This window comes from Phaseolus vulgaris, chromosome 1 (assembly GCF_000499845.2).
Source record: "Phaseolus vulgaris cultivar G19833 chromosome 1, P. vulgaris v2.0, whole genome shotgun sequence".
Lineage (NCBI taxonomy): Eukaryota > Viridiplantae > Streptophyta > Magnoliopsida > Fabales > Fabaceae > Phaseolus > Phaseolus vulgaris.
This window is the reverse complement of record NC_023759.2, coordinates 36,035,978-36,063,529: the sequence shown is the minus strand read 5'-3', so window position 1 is coordinate 36,063,529 and position 27,552 is coordinate 36,035,978. Positions and strand designations below refer to the sequence as shown.

Here is a 27,552-nt window from a genome sequence, read left to right as displayed (position 1 = left end):
AATCTAAATATTTTTTGGTTCATAGCTTATTATATGTTAAGTTTCTCAATTTAGAAATTGTTCATTACATCTTAGATGAGACTCATGATTTTCTTCTTTATTTCTATTGCCTTTTGCAATATGTGAAAGATTGTTGTGAATTTTGAATATTACAAAAAGTATATAGTTACATGTTGCCTAGATTACACACTCTCAAAATATTTATATATCAAGCTACTCCTTACACTCCTAAATTGAGTAGTAAACCAAGTGAGCCTTGTGCACATAAATTTGTAGACCTCATTTGATGTTATTAAACTATACAAAAAAAAAAAAGTTATTGTTGTTCATGCAACTTATATCAAGGTTTCCATGTGTAAACATGTACCAGCTACTTTTTGTAATTTTTTATGGTTTTTCTCACTTGTTATGGGGGAAAGCTAATGTTCCACCCCTTTATACTTTAATCACAGTTATGATCGTTCTAGTTATTTTATTTTTCACCTTCATAGACTATCACATCCACCATCATGCTCAATAAAACCTTTGTCTTGTATATATTATGCACTTTGGTGTATAGAATATTTCATCAACTGTACTTAATTTACTTAACATTATTTGTTAGTGATACCTTCGATTATATCCATACTCGGATATGAACTTGTGTTTCATGGCCTCACACCTGGTCGAAACTATTTCTATAAGCCAGTAATGTATATTACATTATATAATATGATTATCAACACCAAACATCAAACAAGTTAAGTTTTAATTAAAAATAGTAAAGAAAGATTTTGATGCAGTATCTTCGGTTGTTTGGACAACAAGCACATGCAAAATGCACTACATTTAATCATTATAGGAAAGATAAACGATAACATATTTAATGTGTTTGGAAGAGTTTACTTCAAATTTTTTGCGGAGATGATTGAGAGATCTCATGAAAAATAGTTAAAGATATATCTATGAAAGCTATTTTAACTTATTTCAATAAACTCTTTACGCTTTTAGTTTTTGGAAGTAATACCAGTATGGCTGGTATGAACTGGCTTGAACTACTGAGGGTTATTTTTTTGCAGACAAAAACCCACCAGAAATTTAATATGATTGCAGTTAAGATCAATAATTTTGACAGTTTCAAAGAATTTGTATCCATTTTTTTCTAGCCACCTTTAGAAAAGAAAAGATTGACATGCTTTTAAATGATCTAAAACAACCCTACACTGCTAATTTCAATACAATCTTTTTGTAACTTATATTTATATATTATAAGAAATAGCTGAGATTGGTCAATCACCTCCACATCCTTGCAGTTGCAGAGATGATGATTAATAGCCTTATTTAATAAAACGGGAAATTAAAGCTGATTTACAAGCATTCACTGTATGGAGATTATTTGAACAAGTTTGGTCCTTTTGTGAAATACTAAAAGATGGAGTACAGAGGTGATCCCTACATCACTACTGATAATGAGATTGATACTCTTCAAGCTTAGCATTTATCCACCACCGGCTTCTAAGTTTGATCAATCCCACAACTAGTTGATACAGATTAATTGAACAAGTTATTTTTAAACTTGGTAAAGAGAGATTCAAATCATGGTATATTAATCATGCGGCGGACTTACAAGAGTGGCAAGCAAGATCATGGTATATATTAAACATTTGAAATAAATATTGGCTGTGGCGCACAAAAAATCAACTCGAGTAAGGATGGCCCAATCTGTACAAACTATCAGTATATCGTTAAGGACTAATATATACAACCTGAACCTAGGATATACAGCTTCGTCTGTCTTGACTCAACTTTGCCACCAGTATTTGCAGTTAGACTTGAACCAAGAAATTGGGAACTAGGAACTGTTGATCAACAAGAGAGCCAATGTAGCAGTCTCCCCAAAAATGTCAATCCACAGGGCTGGAAATATGCGAGACATTAGTTACAAAATCTTCAGTTGTCTTGGCCGGATTCTGCTTTAGAACTTCCGGCATTAAAATCACGTGGAGGTGGAAATTGGTTCTGCTCTGGGACAATGGTAGCAGTCCCAGTAAAAGCATCTTCAACGTTCACATTCTTCTTTACCCTCTTCGGTCTCTTGGGCTTCTGACCCACTGGATCGACATCCTCCAATTCGCTGTCCATGGGTGCAGTACTAAATTCACTCATCTTTTGAGAATTCTTTGGCTTGTGTTTATCCGACGCAGCTTTTCTCTACACAAAAACAGTATTATGTTACCAAGTTAAACATAACAATCAAAATACAAAAAATATTTGGATTCCATGAACATGAGTACACCCAAAATTTCAAGTCACTCAAATTCACATAAATGATCAAACTAACAAAAGTATAAGAGATTTTAAAAATTCACCGTGTTGGAAAGAGATGTTCTTTTGCGTATGAACCCACTGTCATGGATAACACGATCGATTAATGGTCAATTAGTTTTATTGAAAATAATTGTCTATCTTTTTTTCTATCAAGGTAGATTGAAGAGTTAAGGGTTAACTAGTTTTAAGGATAGTTAGTTTGTGACATTTGTACATTGCATATAAATAGACTACTCTTTCAAAATTATTGCATCCTTGTTCTGCTCTAAAGGTAAGGAGACTAATAATCAACATCTCAACAAAAAACACTGAAATTTCCCACTTTGACTACTAAATTTCCTTTCAAACAACAGTACAGTAATATATAGATAAACTTATTGCAACGGAATTTACCCAAAGAACAACTTTTATCACATGAGTTTCCAGCTTTCTTTTCAGGCAAAAACATTTACATAAAAAGCAAGCAAAAGTGTGATCAACCACATGCAACGGATAATTCCATTCTAATAAGAAACTACAAACTTCTAATATAAATTAACAATTTTCTTTATCATGCAACGATCTGAAATGAGTATCTAGAATTTTGTAAACAATAAATTAGAGATATAGTCAATCAGCATCATCAACAACAAAAAAGCCTCATTAGAGGTCAAATCCTCTCCAAAAAGTAAATAGAAGCCTTATCATTGATACCTTTTTATTACTGGACTTTGAACCCTCCGGATCCACGGCAGGATCAAAATCTGAAGTACCCTGAGCTGCAGAGTTTGTTAGATCTTCTAGTGATGCATCACCATCTTCATTTACCCTAATGCCTCTCATAGGTTGTTTTTTCTTTTGCTTATCCTTTACCTGGAAGGATAAGTAATGAAGGATAAGAAAGGTCAAACAATCAGAAAACTTTTCAAAATTGTTCTAAGGTTTAAGGAACTTTTTCTAAAAGTGTTTCATTTAGTTAGTCAGAGGAATATTAAATACTTAGTAAAATAATGAAGTTTGGTAGGCAGATTCACAACCAACCTGGATAGGGATCTCCTTTAATTTCTGCTCCAACTGAGCATCATCTAGAAGCAAAGATACAACATCCTCGGGAGCTAAAAGATCACCACCGACAGATCCACCAGTCATGACAAGGTTCTGTACAGTACTTTTCTGACTCGCTCTAAGAAGAATCTTCTCTTCAACTGTCTCTTTACATATAAGTCGGTAAACAGTAACCTACAAGTTCAAAAATACCTCAAAAATCAGTAAAGCACTTGCAAACTAAAAAGGAGTAGGTTTAATGTCTGAGAAAGAAAAAATGTGCATGAACCAGAGAAAGGCAAAGCATCAATTCCAGATATGCAATGAAGGAAAATCCAGAGACCAATTGTTGATATTCACAAAAAATATGTTAAGATTAACATCGTAGAACAAGTGATTTGAGGGAGAAGTTGGTGTGAGAGGTGGAACTAACATCTTTTGTCTGGCCCAAACGATGAGCTCGGTCCATTGCCTGAAGATCCAAGGTTGGATTCCAATCACTCTCGTAAAATATGACTGTGTCAGCAGCTGTCAAGTTGATACCTAACCCACCAGCTCTTGTACTCAGTAAGAACACAAAAATATCATTCCTGCAACAAATTAATAAGAAATATCAAAAACATATCTATAATCAAAGTAAGTAATGATAAGTAGTCGAGCTAGAGTACAATACAAAAAGATTACAAATAAATTAGAAGACATTACCTATGCTGAAAGTCTCTGACCATGTCTCTACGATCCTGGATAGTGGATGATCCATCAAGTCTAAAATACTTATATTTTCTATAGTTCATGTAGTCCTGAAGATGATTGAATTAGAAGTCAGCATATATAAAAAAATACTCGAGTGTTAAAGGACAAGAGGAACGCTTATGTTCATGTCCTCTGTATACTGATCTTGGCAGGAATATTTCCATTTAATCACATAAAATTTGAACTTTACCTATAAATCCAGGTTCCCAACTTTCTAAAAACATAATTGAACCCAAGTCATCTAATACCTTTAGGAAAATAAAAACAAACATACGTGTATACACACAAAACATGCAACTTCTAGGTCTCCTCATAAGTTGATTTGAGTTGTAATCACTACATTTAAAGCAAATAAACTTGTGCTTAAGGGTTATAGTAGTAACTAATTTTGTTCATTCACTTACCCATGTTTCACATCTTTGATTTGGACATCTCAGAAATATACAATCCTGGATTTTTATATTTATTTACACAATCAATATCAAAAGTGGATCATTATAAAATGTTGAAAGTACCTCCAAAATATTCAACATTTTGGTCATCTGAGCAAACAAGAGAACACGATGATTTCCTGCTCTTAAGCGTTTTAGTAATATATCAAGTGTTTGGAGCTTTCCAGAGTCCTATAAGAAAATTATGTAAATTAGATGATCTATTCAAGATGAAAGTTGAAAGAAAAGAGGAAATTTCATGAGCTAGAGAATGAACAAAACTAAAAGCATCACTTACAGTGAGCAATTTTGAAGGGTCAAAATTACGCATTGGTGGACAAGTTCCAAAAATGCTGTGTGTTAACTGAAGAGCAGGGTGAGAAACAGGTAGTTCAGAATCTATCTCTTGAATTAAATGGTGAGGAGCATCTGGCTTTCTAGGCCCATTGTAATCAGATGTACGCGCAAATCCCAGAAACAACCTCTTAACCAAGGGATCATGTAATTCTTCAATCATTTTATAGTAGAAGTTTCTATTTGAGCAGTGAAGACCAATCTATGAAGACAGAAAGAAAAAAAATGGTCAATAATCAATTATCATTCTATTTAAAAAGAAAATAAAAACAAGGCAACAAATTTGGGAAAATCATAAATAAAGAGCAGATAATAGAAAAACGTAACATACTGGGGGAGCTCTACTTTGTGGGATATATGTGTAAGCAGAGTGAACAAGCCTAGCGTTTGATAACAGCCTATCTTCATGTGGGACAATCAAGGCCTCAAAAGGAGCATGGCTGGGCCCAGTTTGCAATTTTTCCTGCAGAAACTGAGCCTCAGATCTCGTTGGCACCAGTAACATTCGTGTAACCGTTCTAACTTTTTCTTTCTCAAGGTAACTACAGTCTGGATCATCATCTATGGTCTCCGTTAGAAAGTCTACAGCTTCATCAATGAATTTACGTTCCCTTCTAGTAATAGAAAATAATAGTCTCTCCACAAAAGTAGCAGTAGCCAGAAACATCACCTCTTGGGGAGACAAATCCATCAAATGGGTAAAACCTAGGTTTCCACTTTTACTGTAAGTGTCTTCTGAGAATACAGATCGAAAAACATTTTCTGGTCTAAAAATACTAAAATGTTTGTGAAAAGATTCTCTGGAGACACCACCACCAACAGCTGATCTGAAAGTCTCTGAATTTTGTATAATTTCTTCATAGACAAGTTTTGGCATCTGAAAAATCATTGGGAATTGTAACAAAAGTAAAAAAGAATTAAAGGAAGCATAGTTGACATTAAATAGCAGAAGCAACTAATTGTAGGGAAAAGAAAAAACCCTAATCGAAAGAAGAAAAACCAATATCATCATGACATGGGATATTGAAAATACTTCTTTTTTAAACAATAAAAATGCAACAGGTGCCATGCTTATCAAGTTTTACCATTAAGGCAGCAACTCATAACACGTGGAATCCACTAACCTTTTCATTAGAGCATTAATTTATCCTCTATCTTCCCTCAGTTCTACATTATTTGTTTCTTTCTATATACATTTTCTCACATTAAAAAGATATAGCATCACTTTAACCTTCTATATCCTCTTTCCTTCTTCTCAAATCTCAACCTTGAGTCAACCAGTGTCAGTGTTACTGTCTAATACCATTAAAAAACCCTCTTTATAATAACAACCACTTATTATAGACCATAAAAGTTACCAACTCAATAACAGGGTATAAACTAAAAAACACACTAAAATTTCAATTGCTGGCCTTCTAAATGAATAAGAAACTGAACTGTGGCAACATTTCAACAAGGTCCAGAGTCCTGAATGAATTTGCATGTATCATAAAATTGTTCATGGATCAAATTAGCTTTTAATTCTAAACTAGAGCATCAAAGATAGTTTCAGCCGTACAAAACCAAATATAATACAATATGAAAATTTCCTACAGTTAACACATGATCTAACAGAAATGGAGAGACCTAATTCTTAAGGAACCAATGTGGCCAAGTTTGCAACAATACACAACAAAATAAATTGAATGTTTTGACCGAGTAAATAAGGCATGATGAGGAAATACCTCATATGATATGGGGTTGTGACCACCAGAATAATAAACATCCTCCAATTCCCCAAATGGAGGAGGTGGAAGGGAATTTGGAATCTCTGCAAAGTAAAGGTATGTGCTTCCCTCACTCCTTTCAAACAACTCTGGATGGTTGCAAACCTATCATATGTGCAAGAGTAATATTTTTTACAGCCTCACTTGGTGGAAAAAAAAATCCTTATTTCAAAATGAATTAATACAAAACTAGTTTTAAAAATTATGAACAACGAGAAAAGAAAGCCAGAAATACTATGGATTGTCTACCTTCCTTAGTTGAATAACAATGTTCATTAAATTCAGAATTCTCTTCTCATTGAGCTGCCCACGGTTACTGTCAAACAATTCAGCAAGAGAGATCTTGTTCTTAATTGCTTGATAAAAAGCCTGCTGCCGAGAACTCAGCTTACAATGCACAGTAACCTCAGTTTTTCTAGTCAGCTCAGAAACCACATCCTTTTTAACACGCCGCAGCATGAAAGGCTTTAGAATTGAATGCTGTTAGGAGAAGCAATAATTAGAGCTCAAACATAAGGATTTAAAATGATGTAAAAATAAGTTATAAAAGGCAGTTAGCACAATAATAAAATAAGAGTCACCACATAACAAATCCTACTGTAATTTTAATCATCATATCCCAGTTTTAACAGAATTCTATAAATTGTGAATATAACAATTCCTAAAAAATTTAACACACAACCACAAAGATAAGAGCTTGATGAATGCCATCAACAACTTCCCCTATTGTGAAACACCAAGCAATTACCCTACATTCCAAAAAATAGGCTATTTATATGCCCATAAAAGTTCTAGTTGTTCGTAAAAAAACAGTATAATGTAAATTATATAATAACACATCCTAACCATCTCATCATGACTATCAACAAGAAACTTACCAATCGATTAAGTTGGTGCTCATTCAAAGTACCTCCATGTTCTGCATGGTTCTCAATTCTGACATGGGTAGATCATAAAAGATTGTTAGACCATAGTTAAATACCCACCTAACATATCCAAGGACTTTAAGGTGGAATATATACCCTTTAGAAAACCACTCATTAAACTGCTCGTGGCTGTCAAATAAAGTTGGCATGATGAAGTGAAGAAGAGCCCATAACTCAGCCATGTTATTCTGAATGGGTGTACCAGTCAGCAGTAGGCGATTCCGACAATTAAAACTAAGAAGTGTCTTCCATCTTATACTGTCAAACAAAAGAAATTAAAAGGGAAATCATAATGCGTTAATACAACTTCTTCACTGACCACATAATCAACACAATACATGCAAAATTGGTGAAGATACAATCCCTAAAAATTGCAAAATATAAAATAATTAACCATATTTTTCAGTTAAAAGGATGGAATAATGATCAATTAACAATAAATTTCATTGACTAATGCACCACACAAACCTTGTTGAACTTTTGATTGCCTGGGCTTCATCTAAGACCATATACTGCCATTTCACACGACGAAAATACTTCTCATCAGATACTAATAGCTGATAGCTTGTGATGAGAATGTGAAATTTAGCTTCCCTGGTAAAACAATTACAATACAAAAAAGAATGAAAATTAAAGACCAAACAAATAGATTACAATGGAACTTATAATGGTAGCTGAGGGACAAAACATAGATTAGATCAATCACACAGTCCCAAAGGTTGCAAAACAAGATGATTCTATGCAGATGAGTAGTGTATCCATAATGACCAAATCTTTCTATACTTACTAAAACAAAAGGGATTCCACCATTGACATCCATTTTTTACTCAGTTAAAAAACCAATTGTTTTGTTTAACAATAACTTAAAAGTGAGAAAACCATTATTCCATGTCAAAAAGCTCAAGTTTTAATGAACTTCAAAATTTACATTGTATAATACAGTTCTACACCAGCTTTTTTTTAGTTTTCAAATTTCAATTAAATATAGTTGAAATTTTGCAAAAGAAATTAACATTACCTACGGTAAAGATCCTTTGGGTTAATACTTTTCCTAAGTACTGTCCGTTCTGAAAGTCCGCCCCAATATGGAAGTCTTTTCAGTTCCGGGCAGAAGCGCTCAAGTTCCTCATTCCAATTATTTAATACTGAAGCGGGTGCAACAACCAAAAAAGGTCCCCATATGTTTTTTTCCTGATAAGGACAATAAGGTTACAATAAAGTCCCACAATAATGTACAAAAAAAGGTGAATGAATAGCTACCTCAGCTAAATGGGCCAAGAATGCCATGGCCTGAATTGTCTTTCCAAGTCCCATTTCATCCGCCAGAATACCATTTAAACCCTGAAAGTAACCAAAATCCTTCAAATTAACAACCAAATGAAATAAATCATACTTTATCAAGGATTGCTCGAACCTGTTCATAACAATTTACAAGCCACTGAAGACCCTTTAGCTGATATTCCTTAAGAACCCCTTTAAATAATTCAGGTGTCCGAACCGTGGATGCCACTGGCATGGTAGAGCTGCAACACAACAATCCAAAACCTCGATTCAAATGAATACAATAATGCTTAACACATCCCTCAACATTATCCAGATGAATATCAAGAAAGACCTGCATGTACAGATCCATGCAGTACAGAAGTACATTTACACGGCAACCGATAAAGATAGAAGAAACTTACGGGGTTTGCAAATCAATATTACTTGCTCCAGCAACATCTGGTGGAAGTGACTCTGTTTCACCAGCTTGGCGCAGCCTCAAGCATTCAGTGTCAAAAGCACTTGTCAAACTTCTCTGCTTAAAAACTGCTTCTTGTGCAGCCTTCAAAGCTTCCCTCTTCAATTCAGCCTCTTCAGGATCTTCCTCCTCATCAGGCTTAGCATCTGAAGAGTCATCAACCATTGCATCTTGATCATTTGCATCTTCATCTACGTTGGGTAAAGTTTCTGAAGATAGTAAGTTTGACTTGTTCTGCATAAAGTGACTGTACAGCTCAGTTTGTTGTATAAGAAAATTGAGCCTTTGTTGTTGCCTCTTTGCCTCTCGAAGCTCCTGTTCACGCCTCAAAGCTTCTGCGGCTTCTTTTTCCTCCCTCTTCCTCACTTCTGTCTGTCAAGGAATGAGATAAAATATTTACAGCATATCCAAGTCTAATGTACAAGTTACAAATGAACACTAGCACAACATATTTAGATTCAAAAAATAAATCCAGGTACATGTTGCCATATCTGCATGTCTCTACCAAATGGACCACCCATTTTTATATAAAGTGTCAAGACCAACAACGTGGTCTCATTGATATCAATTTTAAAATATCCCAATTCATCTTCAGTATCCCAAATGGACAAAAAACATCTAAATTCAGTATTAGACCCAAAATTAAATAATTTGGTTTGAAAGAACTATACAGTAGCGCCTTCATCAATCATTATCACTACATGCAAAATACAGTGACATCATTCCAATGGTAAGAGATTACAAGACTATTATCCATTAGACAAACCGACATCAATCAAATGCAAACAGATACACAAGTGGGTAAAAACTAGTCTTGACTATGATCCATGAAACCTGATTTTAAAGGTGAAGGTAGTGTGCAAGGGAGGTATGCAGCCATCATGACACACAAAAGTCCCCACAATCAATAAACTTCTTGATATCCATGTCCTTCCAGTGTTCAATATTCAACATCCGAAAATCAATCAATTTCAGGAAGGAATTAAAATATACCATCTCTTTATCTATTCGTTTCCAGAACAGCAACATGTCTCTAGCTAGTTTCCGGGTGCGCATTCCGGCTGCCCTTGTCAATTTAAGGGATCTACTAACTTTCATTCTAACCTGAAAGAGAAAAAGGTCCAGATAAGTTAATGTAGACAAAGTTCCATGTACAAAGCCTACCATCAAAATCTTTAGACTAGACAGCAAGACTCTAGGTACACTACAAATCAATACAAAAATATAACAGACAGGAAATGTATAAAAGGAGTGCAATAAGGGACCATGCCTCTCTTTGACAAGTCTCTGAGACCCTCTTGGCATCAATGAGCTGCTTTCGATGAAAAGTAGTGAAGTTCCTATGATGCTTTGGTATGTCCCTTCTCACAATATTTACCCAAATCTTACCACATCGTTCTATTTCCTCCTTCTCTATCAAAGCAGGGTCCTTTTTCACTTTTTGTTTCTTAGGTAGGCTTCTTTCAATGATCTAAAACAGTCCAAAGACAAAGCTAAATGATAAAAAGAAATAGACGGAGAGTATAAAGGGAAAAACATTTTCATGTTATATGATAGATACCTCATAGGTGTCACCTTTCTCCAAAACTTTCACATAATAAACCTGCAATACACCACCCTCGGACAAAATAGATCGCCTAATGCTTCCTGCTGCACCCTCTGGAATGGAGGAATTCAAACCAGCATCAGACACTTTCAGACTGAACGTATGAGCAGAATTTGAAGCTCCCATGAGCTTCAACCGTGCCTGCAGTGATTCAAATTGGGGTAATGCTTCCCCCATGCCGGCTCGGTTTCTATTCCCAAATCTTTTATCAGCAGCCATAATTTCAGCCAATGAACCCAAATCCAAGGTGCCTTTTAAGTAAAAATCCTCAACATGGATATCGGAGAAGCTTGGGAGGTTCAGAGCTCCAGCCAACTTATCATAGATTGGAGGAATCCTGTAAATGATTCCATCCCCAATATCCAAAGATGCAGGTTCATACACAATCCTGAAAGGGGTTCACAAACGCAAGGTAAATTTCATCTTAAACAATGATTCATGATTCCAAAACTCAAACACCATAAAAAGGCAAACCTATCAGTGGTGCCATATGGTGGCGTGAAATCTGCATCACGGTAGTTTCCTGGTTTCTGGGAACTCGAATCATTCATCCATTCTGATGTAGTCTCGACAGCATGTAATCCTCCCCTGCGCTCATTCCCCGACTTTCGAGCCTTCAACCCTGTGCTGCTTTTCACAGGTGGAACAGAAGCTTGATTTTGGGCAGGACTACTCATCGTATCCTTATACCTCCTCTTGTATTTCTGAATATGCTCTCCCAACATTGATCGATATCGCTCTTCTGTCATGTGTGTCTCATAAAAACCGCTCCTATCCTCATTGTCACTGTTTAGAGACCACCTCCTCTTCTTTAACAAACTCAACTCCCTTCCATGCACATTCCCATTACTGTGATTTGCAATCCCCCCACCTACTCATGAAAGTATCACAAAGATACAGAACACACTTATATTCAAGTCTCAACTCTCAAAGCAACAAGCAAAACAACCACTCACTAGCCAAACAGTAATATCTACAATACTGAAAATCCAAGTAACAGTGTCTCATATAAACAGAAAAAAAATATTGAAATAGTGTCTACCTTGGCTGCCTCTGCTCTCATCCTGACTACTATTCCCATAATAATCAAAATCATCATCTTGTTGTGGAAGTTGAAAGTTCACCAAAGACTACAAAACAATGCAGTCAGAAACAGCAGAAGAAAAAATACCAAAATCCTCAAATTTCTTTTTTTGAAAGAAAATGCAAACTGTTAAAATCAAATTCAAATAAATTCCCACAGGTAAATCATAAGAAACCCCGGAAAAGGCTAATTAGGACAGAAACGGTGAGAAGAAGCGCAAAGGTTTCCCTCGAAGAAGATAACTGGTACCGACCTCGAGATTGAAAAGAGTGGAGTAAGGGAGTGAATCTTTCGATTTCGGTCTGTGATCCATGTGGTGCGACGCGACTACTTTGAGAACGAAGGAACCCTAGTTTTTGGACGAAGCATGAGAAGAAGATGAAGAAGAAGAAGAAGCGTAGCCCTAAAAGAAAAAAGGGGAACGGAGTGGTGCGCAGGATAAGGCGAGGGAAAGAGACGAGAAAGAAAGAGTATCGAGAATGGAAGCACTGACGTTGACTAACGTGCGCTGGACAGGTGACACTAATGCTAAAGTGCGCTTACCTGTGTGTTACGATTGACGGTGGGATTTTCCCGTGTCTAGACGGCGAGAAGAAACGGAAGGGAGATGGAATTATCTATATAAAAAAAAAACCGTACATTAGCAACATTAAATGTAAATATTTTCTTAGTGAAACTAAATATTTAATTTTCAATATCAATAAACTAATTCCTTTTTTTCATATATTTTAATATATGTGTACTCTAATATAATAATAATTTTTTTCATTATGTATTTTAATATATTTTCCTTTTTTAGTAGTACAATATTACCATTTTAATACATATAATTGAAAGAAAAATAATTTTTCACAAAATCTTATAAAAACTTATATCATTGAGTTGTAAATTTAAAATATAATAAAACTAAAATTGGATTAGTAAAAAATATTTGAAGAATTTCGGACTCCCTCAACTAAACATGATTTTTTGAATGGTTCTTAATTTGTATATATCTATAAATAAATATATCTATAAAGTTACATTTCTTATTTTTCGTACTCTTTATTTCTTTTCGTACTCTTTATTTCTTTTCGTACGCATGATAAAAAAATATGACTAGTTTTATTGTGATTTATAATATACATCAATTATTTTCTTTATATATGGAATTATTTATTAATTTTTAAGTAAATTTAAGTTTATTATTGAAAGTAATATAATTATATCAACTTATTAAATAATTAGCATTTGTTCGTAAGTGAAAGCACGGTTAGGATGTATAAACCTTTTTTTACTTTATTGAAAATCTGAAGTTTAAAAAGTTTGTTTTCCATGTTTTATATACTTTTAAAATTTAAAATTGTAAAAAAAATAAGAGGGACAGAGAGTGTTTTATTATTATTTTTAATTCTGAATATTTAAATATTGTAATTATTTTTTACGACTAACTTGCATTAAGAAAAACTAATATAATTTTTATATTTTTAAATTAATTTTTTAAGTAGTATAATTTTCTTATTTTTTAAATATATACTTATTTCTCTCTTTTCTAACAAAACGTAATATACTAATTCTTCCTCATTATAAGAGTTTATTTTCTTAAATAAATAAAACATTAAATTTTTAATTATAAAATAAAATATTTTAGTTTAATAGTAGAAATAATTTAATTTTATAATGTTATTTATGAATTATTATTTAAAAAAACTGAGTTAAAATATCTTTAGAACACTAGTTGAGAAATTTTAAAAAAATATTATAAATCCAATGAAACCCCATTGATGCATCACATATGAGCACATTCATACCTCTGCTGGTTAACAATTAGTAACAACTGGTTTCATAAAGAAGTTTTACAAATTAATACAAAAGTGTTGCTCTTCTTTAACACCTTATTTGTCTAAAGTGAATAAAGAAAAAAAATATTATTTAAGTGATTGAAAATAGAAAAAGAAGGAAGTGATTTTATGAATTAGTTTATTGAAATGGGTAAAAAAAGAGTTACACCATTTTATAACATTTAGATACCATTTTCATTCACTTAACACCTAAAAATTATAATATTTTATTTCAAAAAGCAGTTGTAGAGTTTACTGATAGAGTGTGAAGAAAACTTTATTCTAAAGATAATATATATCATTCCAGATGCTTCACCCTGCTCTCATCATCTATCCTTCAGGCTTCATCTCCATTCCTTCATATCTTCATACAAATATCTAAGTAGTCTTTGCATTTTCCTTAGCTCTGTATAACCAAACTTCTCTTCCATTAACTTCCTGTGTAGGTCTTGCATTGTCCTCATATTCCTATGGAAAAAATGTGACTTAGATAAGGATTGTAGTGGTACTTGCATGCTCATTTGTTCCTTGTTAAAAAGTCAACAGTTTCTAAGTATATGATAATCCATAATTAGATGAGAATGTTAAAAAGTCTTGAAATATTTGTGGATTTTAATTAAATTAAAGAACAGTTGGTTTAGGAATTTGCTTTTGAGAAATCTATAGTTGGTGCTTAGTTACTTACATGATGAAGAGCTGCTTTCAATGCTCTCAACTGCTCCCTTGAGACTGTCCTCACCTGTGATAAACATGCAATATGAGTTTACAAAAGGGTGTTTAGTACAAACCAGTCTACACTAGTTAGTTACAAAAAATCATGTGAAAGTACAGAACCTTCTTGACTATTGTCCAAACAACACCTTCAGTGCATGGTGGAGTTGTAAGAGAACCAACATATCTGTAGTACTTTCTGCTTCCAAATTTGATGATTCCTGGGTTAATCACTCCTAAATCTAGGTCCTTGTCCCCAAGTGATTTTAAGTCCTTCAGAAGCTGCCCAAAAGTTGGGATTAATCACTCATGCACAATACACAATCATTTCCAGCACAAATTAAATTCCATTTGATATTAACAGGATCACAAATAAGGCAAAGTTATCTTAAAATTTAAAGGGAGAGAACTATGTGCACTTAATTTATATATTTGTACACATTCATTTCATCTGCATAACACAGGTATGAGTGATCTATACTCTGTACAAGCATGTATGTATAAATATATTCACAAACAATTGCAAACCTTTGAAAGCAAGCGATCTGGACGACCAATTTTATACCATATTCCAATAACAGCAGTCTCTCCTTTAGAGTTTTGATGGACTGCATGCAGTTCCAAGTCAAACCTACAAAACAAACAGAAGAATCATGTCAATGCAATCCTGAAGAGGTTCACCACCACTACATCAGGCACTCAGAGTAGCTAAATGAAAAAGGGCAAACTCACTTCCTTCCATTCAACGTGTGCTCTGAAGGTGTGTGCCAATGACATTGAATCAGTTTGTAGTAAGTTCCATTTATGTTAAGCTGCCCTGCATTCCCATTCCATTGCATCTGTCAAAACATGAAGCACAAATATTAGTTCATCATGCAAATGTGTCAGGTTTTGAGAAAGTATTGATTTGTATAAATAAGTATTATTAAGAAGTGTATTTTAAGTCTAATTCAATCTTATAAAATTGATTTATAAGGTGAAGTTTGCCACCATGAAACATTATGTAACTTCCTTATCTTTAGTTTGATCATATCTCCACCAAGGATTTCTATATGTGACTAGAAAAACTTTGTCCTAGTTAATAAGTTGGTATTAAACTAAAACAGTGAGAGGTATTTTAACTTAACAGAGATCTCAGACTAAAAGATTCAATCTATTAGATACTTATAAAAGAAATATCTGTTAGATATTGAAAACAAGAATGAATTATATAATGACAAACTCAAACTTATTTAAACTTCAAAATATTAAAATATCTATCACTTCACTTGGAAATCAAACTTAGTCTCAAATCAATTTTGTAAAGGCTGATCCCAATACTCAAGTGTGTGTGGTGGTTTAATGGCTCACCATGATGGCATGACCAGTATTCTTTAGGACAGCAGGAGCTGGTTGGTAATCTTTTTGAAGTTTACCCAATTGAGGAAATTCCTGCACCCTTTTGTCAAGGATATCAATGGGAGATTGTAGTTTTCCATTCCCACACACTTTCCATTTTGGGTTGATACGCCACCAATTCTTTGGCCCTTTGCTACTCTCTTCTTTGTAGGTATATTCCTCATCTGTTCATATAAGGAAGAAGCCAAGGACAATTTCAATAAACAAAAATGAGCCATTATTAAGGATTCCAGTTGTTATTCTTTATCACTGATTTTAGGAATTGGACCACAATATTAGAAAAGACTAAAAATGTTCCAAGAAATGTAAACAGGTTGTTCCTTTCCCTGCTTTCAGTATTTTTCTATTTAAACAATGAAGGGTGAGTAAGTTGAGTGAGAATAAAAAAAATTGGTAACAGAAGATAACATAAAAAAGTGGGAAAATCCTAGGGGGGGAAAGTATATAGCTTCACAAATATGGGAAGAGAATATTTATTTATGATGTGAACTCATAAAATGTAAATGAAAAGAAATAGTCATTTGGTGGTGACTCTCAGAAAGTTGTAAAAGTATTATTAAGGCCCATTAACATAAAAGAAATGTAAATGTAAAGCGTTTTCTTTTGATGTTTCTTCCTTAATTCTAATCCACATTTTATAAGCCAATGGTAAAAGAAAACCAAAAGGAATAAAAAAATCAACTATAGGAGAAACAAATGTTGTCCTATGAATGCTGCAAAGGACAAAGTTCATTCCAGTTAATCAGTAAGAAATCAACAACCAGGTTATATATATCATATGCATTCATTTGGAAAAACAAGGGAAATCATACTTCAACTACTAGAGAAATTAAGTTTTATTGAAACAAATGCTTATAAAAAGATTGTGCACATAACAGCTTTCAGAACACAAACACAAAAACTGGCAAAACATGATGCTGTGAGGAACAGAAAGATAAAGATATTACTAATATCCCAGGTTATCTTTGCCAAATGATGTATAACAACAATGATACCTTCTCATTCTGAATTTCTCTAACATGAAAAAGAAAAAGAAAAAATCAAAGGTGTTGTTAATCACAATACTTGTAAATGATTCATACCAACTTTAGCTAATGCAAGAAAGGAAGAAGAGACAATGAACAGGAACAGGAGAACAGAAAAAAAGTTGAGATTGGTGTGGAGATTCATTGTGCTTGACTATTGGTCTTAAGGTGATGTAATAGTCATGAACACCAATTGCATGTCCATGTATGCATGTTGGTGTGTGCCTCTCTCTATATATATGTGAGTGGATGCTCCTGAGACTTTGAAAATTTACAAGAATATGTGGTGGCTCTTCTCATTCATGGCTTGTTAAAAATGTGACAACTTTTCACCTTATAGAATGGAGAAACCAAATGGTGAATTAGTTAATCAATGCTATATTAATCTTAGTTAATAAGTTAAAAATTGATATATTGGTTTTTTTAATCTGTAACTGTTGTGTTGGTTTAATCTTCTGAAACGCACAAACCATAAGGTTTTTCATTTAATTAGTTATTAAAAATAATATTTATTATTATTTATTAACCAGATCACTTGTTAACACGTAATATAATGTATCACTTCATTATCAATGACCAATATTTAATAAATTAAGTCCAAAAAAAAAATTCTGTAGCACTGATGAATCATGTGATAAAAAAATATATAGACAAAATTTTACTTGCTTACTTTTTTTATTAATTGAAAATTTATTACATTCATATGATCTTTTTCAGTTGTTATAGTATAAAATAAAAGAATTTTATAAAAAAAATTGAAAGTAATGAAGTATTAAAACTTAATTTTTCAACAATTGAAACACGTTAAAATTAAGAATTTTTGACCAAAAACACATTCAGAGCATTTATTTCTTCCAATAGAATATTATATTAAATATTTACCAAAACAGCATATTATTTTAAATAATTACCCAAATAGTACTGTTTGATGTAGGAGTTCAGAGTTTGTTTCCATTCTGAACTTGATTTTTTTTAATTTAAAAATAACGGAAAGATAAATTTAAAATTTTATAATAAAATATTATCTTTAAATAAATATTTTTTTTAAATAAATATTTTGAATAACATTGTAAAAATATACATTTTAAAAAATACAAGTTTAGAAAGATAATTTTAAAATTTTAGAATAAAAATATTATCTTTAAATAAATATTTTGAATAACATTGTAAATATATATAAATTAAGGAATAATGTTCTGTATAAAAAAATTATAAACTATTACTTTTCTTTGAATAACTATTTTAAAAAATAATTAATACATTAAAAAATAATTAATACATTTATAAATATTTTAATAATTATATTTATTATTCCCAAATCAATAATTTAAATTATATAAAACATTTTCCACTATATTTTAAAAAAATCCCTTTTTCTATACAATTTTCAAACCAAATTTTCAAAAATAAATTATTTCAAATTTATAAATGTTAATTTGGTTAACAAATTTTTCTTATTTACGTATTTTTTAAATAATTATTGCTTAAAATATATGTTTTTGTAAATAATCTTTTTATAAATTATTATAAATACTATATAATTATTTTTCTAAATAAATTTATAAGAAATTATTTTTCAAACCATTTTTTTAAATAATTATTTTTAAAAGCTAAAAAATTATCAGTTATCTTTTATCCTTTTTTAAATAAATAAAAAATCAAATTTAAAATAAAACTGAATTCTGAACTGCTATAATAAACCATGCTATTTGAATAATTTTTTGACACAATATATTATTTAGGTAAATATTTCACACAATATTCTATTAAAAGAAGTAAAGGAGCCAAATATAATATTTGGGTGAAAATTTCTTAAAATTACTCTATGGAAAAATTTCACTAATCCAATATGAGAAACTTTATTTCATAATGTATATGCACATGTGTTATTAATAAGTAAGTCAATGACTAGATAAAAAAGTTAAACTTTATTAAATATTTGCATATAAAAATTATGTTCAAAATATATATAAATTAAATTAAAAGAAAATATAAATAAAAATCGACACTTTGCAAGAAACAATTAAAAAATTTATTTAAATAACTTTTTTTTTAAATTGTTGGGGATAGCTCCTTAATATAATGGGAGACCATAACTAAAGAATATTGGTAATTGATCTATTGAGTATATTCAATGATGGACATTCCAAAGTCTTGGAATTGTATCTCTCGTGAAGACTTTGAAGTTCAACTTAACATGTTGAAGATAGTGATTTCAAGGTATCTTGAAAATGTGACAAACATTCTTTATCCATTATCTCTTTATGAAGAAGCATTCATCTCATTCTCTATATAAAGGGTACCCGTGAGAAAGAAAAATGTAAGCAAGGGGGAAATATATAGAGAGAGTAAATAAGAGAATAGATATACATCATAGTGTGAGATTAGAAATCTTAGTGAGATGCTAAAGATACTTTGTATTCCTCCCTTCTTGGGTGAGATTAAGTGGTATTCTTACAAGGTGAACGAAACAAATATTGTAATCTTACTTTCATAGAAAAAATATTTTCTGAACTAGGTTCCGTGGTTTTTACTTCTCAACTTGAAAAAGTTTTTCAAGTTAAAATTTTCTGTTATTATTTCTTTATTGTCAAGTGTCGAGTTTTTACCGATACTAAAAAGAAAAATTAGTTATAATTTTAAAGAGAAGAATTAGTTATAACTTTTTCAACTGAAGTATAGAAGAAAAGAATCTTGCTTCAAGTTAACCATTAACTTTTTGTGAAAAAAGAGAAGAAGCTATTATGATGATACTTTGATTAAATTTTAATTAGGCATCTATACATAGGGTGTTTGCTAATTTCTTATATTCTTGCATTAGGAATGTTTTTCTTCTTCTTGGCTTCAATTAGGTGCAAGAAGAAGACAAAAAAATATATATGCCATACACTGATTTTGCTTAAAGTTTGAGCTACCATTCACTTCTATTTTAATTTACCCTTCATCAATATGTTTTTTTTATATCATCAGCAATATTATTTCATAAACTTTTACTTAAAACAAGAAAATCACATGTTTTTATTTACATTGTTGGAACATCTAGGTTTATCCATAAACTTTTACAGAAAAAAAGGTAAGTAATCATTCTTAAAAAGTATTTGAGAAATTGGTAATAATTTTTGTTTTGTGTTATCATAATAAGTCATTAAGTTTCATACATGTTCGTTTACTTAAAAAATAGTTTCTCTTTTTTATTTTTGGATTTTTTTTTACTTAAATTAAGTATACATGTTTTTTTTAATTCTATATTTTTTTTAGTTTATTAACTTATAATACAATTCAATATTATAACATCTAAATATCTAATAACAAAATAACACATTTCAAACAATAAATGCATGTACAATAATATGTTTTCTTAATAGGTTTTTCATTTTTTCAAACAAATCACAAAAACTCTAAACTTTATTTTCATACTCTTTACCAATAGTATGAACATTTGTTCAACTTTCATCATAATTACATATTAGTTTAAAATTATTTATATAATACCTGAATTTTAAAAAAACTATTCATTTAGAATTAAATGAATTTACTCAATATCAAAATTCAATCGAATTTAAATACTGAATACTTTGTTACTCTCTGTATGGTATGATATAGTTATGTAAAAGATGAGAAAGAGAATCAAAATTGGAAAGAGAAATTGGAGACAAGGGATAAGAAAAGAGCATGCAAACTGAAAAACTCCCGAAAGAAAAAAAGAAAAAAAATGAGAAAATTAATAGCCTTGGCCCAGTTCAGGTTCTTACAAATATAGTTAAGAACTTGGCAATTACTTCCTGCACCTGAACCTGATCAATGTGAAACACGTTTTTGGATTTGGATTTTCAGAATATTTTTCTGAGTTCTAGAAATATTTTTTCAGAATATGTTTCTAGATTTTCTTTTTCACAATGTATTTTTTACATTTTGACATTTTTTTAATGAAATTTTAATTTTCTAATTCTATTTTAAAATTTTATTTTCCAAACATAATAATCTACTTCAAATTTGTTTGTCTGGAATGTAATTTTAAAACTTTGAATTTTCAGTTCAAATAAAAGATAATTTTGGAAAAGGAATTGGGTGTAGAAGCTACATAAGACTTTGCCAAGGACTTTAGAAAACAATGTTTTCCAATTATTTTTTATTTAAAAAAAAACATGAAAAGCAAACTTAAAAAAGAAAACTGAAATTCAAATTATGTTAGGAGTGATTCTTCCTGCACCTCCATCCCTTCTTCAGCCACCCCCATACACTTTTAAAATTCCAAAATTGTCCTTCAGTAAAAAAAGATAAAAATAGAAAATTTGTTTTACCTTTCTTCGCATAGTGAAAACGAAGGTGTTTGGTGCTTGGTGTTTGGTGCTTGGTGCTTGCCGGTGGTGATAGTGGTGCTTGTGGTGGTAACCGTGGTGGTGGTGCTGTTGCTGTTGCTGTGGTGGATGGTCTTCACGGCTCATATTCTCCGTTCGTAGGTAAGTCTTCGTGCTTTAAACACTTATTTCTCCGGATTGGGTTAATTCGCTAGATCACCGGATTGTATAATCCGTGCAATGAACTTCATGTTATCCACCCCTATAATCCGGAATGTTTTTACAATCCGTAAGACAACATTAAAGTGTTCCGGATTAGTTAAATCGGGGGTAAATCGGATCCAGAACAAACATACTCACTTTTCCGGATTGTGTAATCCGGTAAGAAATGAACTATGGATTACGTAATTCAGAAGTCATTTTAGAACTTTAAATATGACTTATGGATTATGTAATCCGGAATGCAATTTGCTGTTTTAATTTGACTTATGGATTAAACAATCCGAAAGTCACTTTGAAGTTGAGAAATGCATTACGGATTATCTAATCTGGAAGGTACTATTTTACTTATGGATTACACTATCTGGAAGGGTAATTGAATGTTGTTTTTATTTTGCATAGTTGTGTGAATTTATGTAAATTAGAATAAAATAGAAATTTATGTTTTATGAATGAAGGTGTAAGTATGGACATGGAGGTTGGATTGATTACAAAAAGATCGGATGAAGTAGAAATGATATATATGGAAGAATTAATGAATTTTGTGCATCAACATGAATTAGTTGAAGAGGATTATGGTACTCATTTTACAACAGATGAGGTGAATAAAATTTCATTCTATTTATGTTTATTGCTTTATAATTTGAAGAAGTGCTTTTGTAATATTGTTGGAATAACTTTGTGTAGGTTTTTCCTTCGCGAGAAGACTTACTTGAATGGGTCCGTAGGGTTGCTTATAGACTTGGTTTTGTTATTGTCATTATTAGGTCTGACATAGCAAATGGGAAGCAAGGGAGAAAAACATATGTCTTGTTAGGTTATGAAAGGGGGGTAGTTACAGAAAGTATAAGGATGGTTTGGAGGTTACTGTAACTGGTACTCGAAAATGTCAATGTCCCTTTAAATTGCGAGGTAAACCTATTGGAAAGGGTCAATGTTGGGTACTTAAGGTAATATGTGGTACTCATAATCATGATTTGTATGATACATTAGTTGGTCATCCATATGCGGACAAATTAAAAGCGAATGAACATTCCATGCTTGTTGATATGACTAAAAACATGGTTAAACCGAGTAGCATACTACGTACTTTGAAGGAGAATAATGAGGATAATATGACAACAATAAAGCAAGTATACAATGCAAGATACTCATACAAGAGATCAGTTAGAGGACCACGAACTGAATTACAACAGTTAATGATGTTGTTAGACCGTGACAACTATCTTCACTGGAGTACGTGTCATGAGTCTTCCAATATTGTTAGTGATATTTTTTGGACTCATCCTAATGCTGTGAAACTTTTGAATGCATTTAACATTGTATTCTTGATGGATACGACTTACAAAACAAACAAGTATCGACTACCTTTGCTTGAGATTATTGGTGTGACTTGTACAGGTTTGTCCTTTTCTGCTGGTTTTGCATTCTTATCTAGCGAGAAGGAAAAGAACTTCATATGGGCACTACAAAAATTTAAAGGGTCACTTTTGACATCGCATATGGGGCCTGAAGTCATTGTTTGTGATAGAGATCTTGCTTTGATGAGTGCCATCAATATTGTGTTTCCTAAAGCAAGAAACCTTCTTTGTCGGTTTCATATCAATAAGAATGTTAAAGCAAACTGTAAAATGTTGGTTGATTCTGTCGAGGCCTGGGAAGTTGTGATGGATTCATGGAGGACTATCATTGATTGTACAGATATTGCTCAATTTGATGAGTTTGTTAAAAGTTTTGAAACTATTTGTTCACCGTTGCCATTACTTGTTGAATATGTGAAGAACACATGGATTATTCCGCACAAAGAAAAATTTGTAAAGTGTTGGACAGATTCATTAATGCATTTGGGAAATACAACATCAAACAGGTATATCAATGCCTTTACTTTGTTTAGAACATGTATAACGTCTAATTGTTTTATGTTTTATACTTATACAAGGTTGAATCAGCTCATTGGTCTTTGAAACGAATATTACAAAATAGCATGGGAGACTTGTGCTCATGTTGGGATGCTATCAAGCATGTTATTATACTTCAACATAACGAAATCAAGGCATCCTTTGAAATGAGTCTACATGTGATAGGACACACATTCAATGTGTAGTTGTACAAGATGTTGGTTGGCTTTGTATCTAAACATGCTTTGATTCTCATTGCTGAAGAGTTTGATCAGGTCAATGATGTGGGGTTTGATAGTGAATGTTGTGGATGTGTACTTAGACGAACTCACGGATTACCATGTGCTTGTCAATTAGCCAGATATGCTATGGGTGTCATTCCTCTTAATGAAGTTCATGTTATGTGGACGAGACTAAGCTTTTCAGATTTATCTGAATGTGATTCATCATCTGAGTTGTCAATTCAACAAGAATGGGATGTCATTCTATCCCGGTTCAAATAGGTTGACATGTGTGGCAAAGTGACAATTAAAAACAAGTTGCGTGAAATTGCCTACCCAGACATGACAACATTATGTGCACCACTTAATGTAGTCAAGACAAAAGGATCCCAAAAGAGCCAAACAAACAAATTTCAGAGATCTACAAAACGCATCCCTTCATATTTTGAGCATGTAGATCGTATCCATATTGTAAATGATAGCTCATCATCTTTGAAGACTCCTAAGGGAAAGGTGACGACCAACACCAATGCAATTCCCATGCTTAATCAATTTCATCCGAAATGTCACCCTTATATTTTCGATGTAATAGATGTTAAAGCGGATGGACATTGTGGGTTTCGTGCTATTGCCTCCTTGTTGGGGATGGGTGAAGAGTCATGGCCACTTATCAGAATAGATTTATTTAAAGAAATATCTCAGTGGCGTGAAGAATACGCAACATTATTAGGTGGTCATCAACGGGTAGAACATATCAAGAGATCCCTACTAATGGATGAGTTGTCAGTGGTAAGTGTATATTCATAAGAGTCATGTGCATTGATTAATTGAACTTGTATGTTATCTAATTTCATTATTGTATTTTGCAGGCTAGTGTTGACAAATGGATGACAATACCGGATATGGGATACTTAATAGCAAGCAGATACAATATTATCTTAGTTTGTTTGTCTTTGAAACAAAATATTACTATTTTCCCATTGCATACTGCACCCTCTACCGATGTTGGTCTACACCGATTACTATGTATTGGTCATGTATATGATTCACACTTTGTGCAGGTAAAAATGGTTGATGATTGTCCCATACCTACCGCTGACATTTTATGGTGTACACATTGTTACCCAGAGGCAAGGTCATGGTCATCATATTACGTTGGTAGGATGCAATCTTTTACCCAATTAATTAGTATTAGTCTGACATATGTGAACCTTGGAGACGATTGATGTAGACATAATTTATAATGTGGGGTTCTTATTCATAATTTATTACTTAACTTCTGATTCATAATTTATTACTTCATTTCCGATTCATAACGAATTCGTGTTTATGTCAGATAAAAATAAAATAGAAAACACTACAACATAAATTAATTAAACCATATTGCACACATACAAAGTTATTATTATTACAATCATGTAAGTAAACAAAATATCAACGACGTCCCCGAACATTACGTGATCGTCTAGTGTACACCGCCCCTTCATCTGTCACGCTTCGGGCTAAATGCAGTGTTGCCTCTGTACTCTCATATGCGCAGTGCCTTCAGTGACCTGACGACAATCTATCATGCGTTGGAGAATACTAACAATGCGCCTAAATATACCCTGCACCAACTTCAAAATAAATTAAACTTCTCAAATATATTGTTTAATCACATAACAATAAAAAAAAAAACTTACGAATGTGCACGCTCATCTTGAGACGAGAGACCTGCCTGCTCAACATTTGTACTACGAAGGCGACGACGTGGTACAACACTGGGTCGATCTCCAAGCTCACCTCTGCGAATGTATGGGTGTGACACCGTCCTGAACCAAGACATGTACTCAGGAACATATGCAGATGGACTAGAAGCAGCTGTCAAACCTGTCACCAAGTGGTGATCAAATTGCAACCACCTTTGATCAATGACATGTGCACCAGGACTCTCAATTGGCATCGGTGATGGTGGAATGCTCTGCTCGTAGCCAAATTGGCGCAACACACGCTCGGGCATATGTCTCTGTGATAAGCTGCCCAATCGTAGGTGACCCGAGAATAAATAAATGGTCTCAAATGGCCTGCTCAATCTGTGGTCCTCATATGGAGTCCAGATGACGTCATCGTGTGTGAGCCCATCCAACTGCACCCGCACATCACCAACCGCACAAATCTGATGGGCAACAATGTATCGTGCTGCCCGCGGATGTACCTCGTCATATGAGGGATTAATATCCCTTCTTCCCATGCCCGAGAAGTGCTCATAAATCCATGCCTGCATAATTCCATTATATTAATTATAAAATATTTAATACAAAAAATTATGGAATGTAACATGTGATTGCTAATTATTTGTATGGTTTCATACCTGAACAAGTGTCACATAACTGCCCAACTGCTTTGTGTTAAAGTAGGAGGCATCCTTCAACTGCTCATATAGATGTGTAAGTGTTGTTGCTCCCCATGCGTATCCACCTCACATACGAAGATTGTTGAATAACAACAAGTACGAAACAGATACAGATGTGGCACTTTTATCTGCAAAAATAGTGCATCCAACCACATGCAACAAGTAAGCTCTAGCAGCACATTCCCAAGCCTCTTGAGCGCAACATTCCGCATATATATCTCGAAGCCAACTCAATCGTACATGGACGCCTCGACATTGCCTCATCTCAGCCTTCCCACGAGCCTCCTCCACCCCTAATAACTCAGTTAAAATAGTTGCAGCTCTGTTGTACTCTAAGGGCACATACGTAGGGAATTGACCCAAAATGGGGAGGTGTAAAAGAGATGACACATCATCAAGTGTGATGGTCATCTCACCTATGGGAAGGTGGAAGGAGTTTGTCTCAGCATGCCACCTTTCAACAAAGGCTGAAATCAACCCCTTGTCCCCCACCTCATAGCTTATATTGCAGAGACTAAATAATCCAGAATTTTGTATAAGAACTTCAATCTCAGCATGAGGCATCCCAAATTTACGTAATTTCCTACTGTGGGATACCAATTTAAGTTCTCCCCGATCCTAATACAAAATTTGTATATATTTAATATAATTAAATCAATTTAAACAATAATTAACAAAAAAAAATTTAATTGAAGGTTTTTTCGTTCTTACCTCACCATCCCAAAGCTTAACAGCAACATGGTCAGCAAAATTTACCAGCAAAGACATATCAGAAGGTCCTCCAGGAAACCCTTCTCCCTGATCCATTTTCCTATTATCATGTAATTCTTGTTGATTGTCATTATCAATATTAACATCACCAATTCTTTCCTCCACAACACCTCGATCTCTTCTACGGACGGATGCCGTTGGTCTTGTTCGATCATGACCTTGAGATCCACCACCTCTTGTTTTAGCCATATCTGTCATAGGTGAACCATGGCACATAATCTAAAAAAAAGTTCTTCAACTGGAAACAAAATAAACTAAAAAGGATTGCATAAGTGAAACTCCAAAAAAAAGTCACTTCCGGATTAACTAATCTGAAATCCTAAAATTAATACTACCGGATTATCTAATCCGAAACCTTAACCAACAATTAAAAAACACATACAGGATTATATAACTAATTAAACACTACCGGATTATTTAATCTGAAAACCTGTGTAATCCAGAACTATTCAAAAAGACTACCGGATTATTTAATCCGAAAATCTATGTAATCTGGAACTATTCAAAAAGACTACCGGATTATTTAATCCGAAAACCTATGTAATCCAGAACTATTAAAAAAGACTACCGGATTTGGAACTATTGAAAAAGACTATCGGATTATTAAATACGGAACCTAACTACACACTACCGGATTATAAATCTCTGTGATGTGGAACAAAAACAATGCATGCTTTAAAACAATTCCTTTACAAAAAAATCCAGAACTAACCTTTTCTGTGTTGGATGAAGAGGCTCAATGCTTCAACAATGATTTGGAGTTACAATGGAAGTGAATGGTGGCGAGGATGGGGGCTGCTGGGCGCGA

The 27,552-nt window shown here is 32.9% G+C and overlaps 5 protein-coding genes across 5 annotated transcripts; 2 read left to right on the top strand and 3 right to left on the bottom strand.

Moving 5' to 3' along the window:
* Nucleotides 1-1,543: 1,543 nt before the first annotated feature.
* LOC137814017 (chromatin-remodeling ATPase INO80) lies at nt 1,544-12,505 on the bottom strand. Its single transcript, XM_068616535.1, has 23 exons — nt 12,245-12,505; nt 11,950-12,037; nt 11,382-11,778; nt 10,863-11,295; nt 10,572-10,772; nt 10,295-10,405; nt 9,246-9,673; nt 8,975-9,083; nt 8,821-8,901; nt 8,579-8,751; nt 8,029-8,154; nt 7,657-7,818; nt 7,513-7,570; nt 6,884-7,114; nt 6,593-6,739; nt 5,200-5,745; nt 4,813-5,070; nt 4,599-4,706; nt 4,036-4,130; nt 3,764-3,920; nt 3,328-3,525; nt 3,001-3,159; nt 1,544-2,190 (listed from the first exon to the last, which is right to left on the bottom strand). The coding sequence occupies exons 1-23, from the start codon at nt 12,302-12,304 to the stop codon at nt 1,930-1,932; spliced, it is 4,587 nt and encodes a 1,528-aa protein (XP_068472636.1). The 5' UTR covers nt 12,305-12,505; the 3' UTR covers nt 1,544-1,929.
* Nucleotides 12,506-13,936: 1,431 nt separating this feature from the next.
* Nucleotides 13,937-17,191, bottom strand: LOC137816165 (alpha carbonic anhydrase 4-like). Its single transcript, XM_068619246.1, has 7 exons — nt 17,003-17,191; nt 15,873-16,084; nt 15,255-15,361; nt 15,051-15,153; nt 14,646-14,804; nt 14,497-14,550; nt 13,937-14,279 (listed from the first exon to the last, which is right to left on the bottom strand). Exons 1-7 carry the CDS (start codon nt 17,088-17,090, stop codon nt 14,190-14,192), a joined length of 813 nt encoding a protein of 270 aa, XP_068475347.1. The 5' UTR covers nt 17,091-17,191; the 3' UTR covers nt 13,937-14,189.
* A 1,891-nt stretch (nt 17,192-19,082) lies between these two features.
* On the top strand, nt 19,083-23,863 carry LOC137815966 (uncharacterized). The gene is made up of 6 exons (XM_068619072.1): nt 19,083-19,165; nt 21,272-21,405; nt 21,921-22,063; nt 22,150-22,279; nt 22,456-23,276; nt 23,567-23,863. Exons 1-6 carry the CDS (start codon nt 19,083-19,085, stop codon nt 23,861-23,863), a joined length of 1,608 nt encoding a protein of 535 aa, XP_068475173.1.
* A 6-nt stretch (nt 23,864-23,869) lies between these two features.
* On the top strand, nt 23,870-24,807 carry LOC137815965 (uncharacterized). Its single transcript, XM_068619071.1, has 3 exons — nt 23,870-24,370; nt 24,451-24,522; nt 24,643-24,807. Exons 1-3 carry the CDS (start codon nt 23,870-23,872, stop codon nt 24,805-24,807), a joined length of 738 nt encoding a protein of 245 aa, XP_068475172.1.
* Nucleotides 24,808-25,259: 452 nt separating this feature from the next.
* On the bottom strand, nt 25,260-26,933 carry LOC137815964 (protein MAIN-LIKE 2-like). The gene is made up of 4 exons (XM_068619070.1): nt 26,685-26,933; nt 26,085-26,591; nt 25,932-25,991; nt 25,260-25,838 (listed from the first exon to the last, which is right to left on the bottom strand). The coding sequence occupies exons 1-4, from the start codon at nt 26,931-26,933 to the stop codon at nt 25,260-25,262; spliced, it is 1,395 nt and encodes a 464-aa protein (XP_068475171.1).
* Between the last annotated feature and the right edge of the window lie 619 nt (nt 26,934-27,552).